General features: G+C 36.9%; 1 protein-coding gene across 1 annotated transcript; it reads left to right on the top strand.

Annotated features, from left to right (window-relative positions):
* The first annotated feature begins 475 nt into the window (after positions 1-475).
* Positions 476-3,272, top strand: LOC145591555 (elongation factor 1-alpha). Its single transcript, XM_081648044.1, has 3 exons — positions 476-627; positions 1,595-2,077; positions 2,195-3,272. The coding sequence occupies exons 2-3, from the start codon at positions 1,616-1,618 to the stop codon at positions 3,074-3,076; spliced, it is 1,344 nt and encodes a 447-aa protein (XP_081504170.1). The 5' UTR covers positions 476-627; positions 1,595-1,615; the 3' UTR covers positions 3,077-3,272.
* The last annotated feature ends 1,436 nt before the right edge of the window (positions 3,273-4,708 follow it).

The raw sequence follows: 4,708 nt of genomic DNA, 5'->3' as shown, positions 1-4,708 counted from the left end.
GGATTACAATGGGTTTTGGATTGAGGGTTCCACTCTCTCACGATTTTTACTAACTCATATAATTTTGTTACCCTTCTTTGGGGGGATAGCCATGGTAACATTGCTTACCTTTGGCTCATTCGTAAGATTAAACAGCTTGGCTCAATCTTTCAGTACTGTTATATACACAAGGCGGATCGGCAACGCGTTCATCGAGCTCATCAAATCGCGGGAGAAGCGGCTGTTAATTTTATTTGCAGTATTAATATGTAATTTTGTATCCTTAGTCAAAAAAAAAAAAAAAAAAAAAAAAAAAAAAAAAAAAAAAAAAAAAGTGGCATGTACTCGGTATATCCGCTTGACAACTTAAAAAAAGGGTCACATACACATACCCGATAATTCGGATCGAAATGAGGGAATCAAAACTCAAAAGAGGAGACCCGACTTCAATTTTTTAAATTTTTTCACGCGAGCCAACAACGCAACGTGGTCAGAAGTTTTCCGTTAAACTTCTCTCTTTACACCTCACTATTCACTCTTCTTCAACTTTTAGCTGCACTATAAAGCCTCTCTCAAACCCTAACTTTCTTTCTCTCTTCATTTCTCTCTCTTCTCTTCTGCGGCTAGGGTTTTTCCATTCTTTCTCAGGTTTGCATTTTCTCTCTCCTCTTTTTTCTTTCTATAATTTCAATTTTATCAGCCTATTGTTTGTTTTGCAATTGATTTTGTTCTTTACTTGGGGTATTGATTTTGGTTTGACTGTTTTTTGGTTTTGTTTTGTCGAAATTTTGTTGCTGATTTTCTGTAATCTGATTGGTTTAAGCTTCAGATCTGATGAAATAGATTAATTGGTGAATTTTTTCATGTTATGATGTTTGATTGTTTGGATTTAACATTGTGTTATGATTTTTTATGTTTTTTTTTTTCTTTTGTTTTAGTTCATGTTTTGTGGATTTTTTGTTTTAGTTCATGTTTTGTGGATTAATTGCTTCATTTTCGCATGAATCCTCGTATATTGAAGTTATTGGATTGTTGAATTGATAAATCGGTTAAAATGATATATGATTGATGATTTAAAATTGAGTAAAAGTGTTTGGTGTGGTCAGCTGATGAACATGACCTAAAGTTTAAGAATTTCATGGAGTCTGAATCCTGTGATGTTGATTCATTACTTGATCTTAATGCACTCCCTGATCTTGATGCATTACCTGATTTGACTTTTTAGCTTTTGTTTTAGTGTGAAATAACTTGTATACGTCTGCCAGTACTGTAAACATATTAGGCCTAGTGATCAGAAATCTGTGGAAGATAAAGTATTATCTATTAACTGTTGAAAGTTTTGTATAAATGATATTGATTCAAGGTTGGTTGTGAAGTGACCTTTGATCTGTGAGGAGGCTTACTGAATGAATTGCTGATATGAAATTGCATGCTAATTTGGTGTGATGGAATTTGTAAATAACAGAATTTGTGTCACAATGTTGTAAATATTCTATGCATAGTGATTGAACTTGAGTTGTCAGTTGAGCATCTTTTATTTCGTTTTGATGCGATGTGGCCTTATGATTTGTTGCATTTTATTTGACTGCTAACTCAATGATCTTCGATTTCTCAGTTTTATACTCTATAAGTCAATATGGGTAAGGAAAAGATTCATATCAGTTTGGTGGTCATTGGCCACGTCGACTCTGGAAAGTCGACCACCACTGGTCACTTGATCTACAAGCTTGGTGGTATTGACAAGCGTGTGATCGAAAGATTCGAGAAGGAAGCTGCTGAGATGAACAAGAGGTCCTTCAAGTACGCATGGGTGCTCGACAAACTTAAGGCCGAGCGCGAGCGTGGTATTACCATCGATATTGCCTTGTGGAAGTTTGAGACCAACAAGTACTACTGTACCGTCATTGATGCCCCCGGACATCGTGACTTTATCAAGAACATGATTACTGGTACCTCCCAGGCTGATTGTGCTATCCTCATTATTGACTCCACCACTGGAGGATTTGAGGCTGGTATCTCCAAGGATGGTCAGACCCGTGAGCACGCTCTTCTTGCCTTCACCCTTGGTGTCAAGCAAATGATCTGTTGTTGTAACAAGGTATAATCTAAAACTGTTTTGTAGTTCTGCAATATGTTTAGTCCTCTGATATCTGTTGGAGTCTGTTTTTGTTTTCCTTGTTTTTGCTATTCTAATCATGTCCTGTTTCTGAAATAGATGGATGCCACCACCCCCAAGTACTCTAAGGGTAGGTACGAAGAAATCGTTAAGGAAGTCTCCTCATACCTCAAGAAGGTTGGTTACAACCCAGACAAAATCCCATTCGTTCCCATCTCCGGATTTGAGGGTGACAACATGATTGAGAGGTCCACCAACCTTGATTGGTACAAGGGACCAACCCTTCTTGAGGCTCTTGACTTGATCAACGAGCCAAAGAGGCCCTCAGACAAGCCCCTCCGTCTGCCACTTCAGGATGTGTACAAGATTGGAGGTATTGGAACGGTGCCAGTGGGACGTGTTGAGACTGGTGTGTTGAAGCCTGGTATGCTTGTTACCTTCGGTCCCACTGGACTGACCACTGAAGTTAAGTCAGTTGAGATGCACCACGAGTCCCTTCCAGAGGCTCTTCCCGGTGACAACGTTGGGTTCAATGTTAAGAATGTTGCTGTCAAGGATCTCAAGCGTGGTTTCGTTGCTTCTGACTCCAAGAATGACCCTGCTAAGGAGGCAGCGAACTTCACTGCCCAGGTCATCATCATGAACCACCCTGGACAGATTGGCAACGGTTACGCCCCAGTTCTGGACTGCCACACTTCTCACATTGCTGTTAAGTTTGCCGAGCTTGTTACCAAGATTGACAGGCGTTCAGGTAAGGAGATTGAGAAGGAGCCTAAGTTCTTGAAGAATGGTGATGCCGGTATGGTTAAGATGATTCCCACCAAGCCTATGGTTGTAGAGACTTTTGCAGAGTACCCACCCCTTGGTCGTTTTGCCGTGAGGGACATGAGGCAGACTGTTGCTGTTGGTGTCATCAAGAATGTTGAGAAGAAGGATCCAACTGGAGCCAAGGTTACCAAGGCTGCCTTGAAGAAGAAATAGGCTGTTTGAGCTGTCTGTTTTTGATATTTGAAGGATTTCAATGAGCTTTTAAAATTGGTATAAAGACTGAATTTTGGCATTTGACAATTGAGGTTCTGCAATTGTATCGTTTTTAGTTGTAGTGTCATGACTGTTGTATGGTGCTGATTATCTGAATTATGTGCTGATTGACATCGACAAATGTTTTCCTTTGAAATTTATTTGCCTTCAAAATTTTCCTAGTTGATTCAATCCTTGAGCAGCTGTTGTTTAGCCTGTGTGCGTGTGTATATCATTTGCTCTTGTGTTGGGAGTGTATTTGCAGGAATTTGTTGATCAATCTGATTGGAGCTCTATTTGGACATGATGAATCAGGTTACCCTGAAGACCTTGTTTTTTACCCATTTTGGCTTGTCCAGGAACTAACAAATCGTTTACCTTGGTTCAAGGGTTTTTATACTAACAATGAGTTTTACTTTGCGTTGTACTAAGACCCATGCCATTCCTGTTATTGGTCTAAAACTAGGCCTTTTTTTTTTAAAAAAAATAATACTCATGCTATTACTGTTATATCTTAACATTTTATTAAAAGAATTACTCCCTCCGTTTCGAATTAGGCCTTGTTTAGTTCACCTTATTTTACTTATTTCAGAAAAAATAAGTGCAGATCAGATCGGATCAGAAAAAATAAGTTCAGATCAGATCATCGTTTTATGTGCAATTTTTTATTGCTCAATATCTTTAATTTCGTAATGAAAAAAATTATCAAAATCACATATTATTATATTAATAAAATGCACATTACGAATCTAATAAGTCCCCACTTGATATATTTTTTCCGTATAGATTATCATATATTTAAGGTCAAAGTTTGGTCAAATCTGATATTCAGATCAGATCAGACCAGATCAAATCAAATGAGCAAAAATAAGGTGAACCAAACAAGCCCTTAGTTGTAACACTTTCTATTTTCGGCCGTTTCATATAAGTTGCAACACTACTATATTTGGAAAGGACCTATCATTATTTTTAAATTTTTCTCTCCCACTAACCCCACTTTCACAAATATTTTATTATTTCTCTTTCTTATCAATCCCACTCACACTCCTTTTACTTTTACATTTCTCTCAACTAGTGGGATCCAATTTTATTACTTTTACATTCTCTATCCTCCAATTTACCTTCCACGAACCTCTCTATCTCTTTATATTTTATTACTTTCTCCAATTTCTCCTAAACCTCCGCGTATGAAGAAATAAAGCAAGTATTTAAAAATGGAGTGAGTATTTATATCTCTTTCTAACAATATCTATAATGTTATTAAAACTCAAAGGAATAACATGGTATCGCCACGTGTCACCCTTCCTTTAATGTATTTGGCACCACATGAGCAATTACATGAAGACCTATTCATCTGTACTAAATACTAAAAATCAATGCAATAATGCAAATTTATGATTGAGCTAGAATTTGAACCATTAATTTTAAGACATTTATCATCAAACTATCAATGTCTCCTAAAACTTATTGTGCTTAATAGAATGGATTAAAACTAACATTATAGCTTTCTAATTGAGCATAACACTTCTTATTTTGCAACTTTGTATTAACTACTCAATATTTTATTATATTATTTCAATTAATAAGCAAACA

This window comes from Chenopodium album, chromosome 18, assembly GCF_948465745.1.
Source record: "Chenopodium album chromosome 18, dcCheAlbu1.1, whole genome shotgun sequence".
Lineage (NCBI taxonomy): Eukaryota > Viridiplantae > Streptophyta > Magnoliopsida > Caryophyllales > Amaranthaceae > Chenopodium > Chenopodium album.
This window is presented reverse-complemented; position numbering and strand designations above follow the sequence as displayed.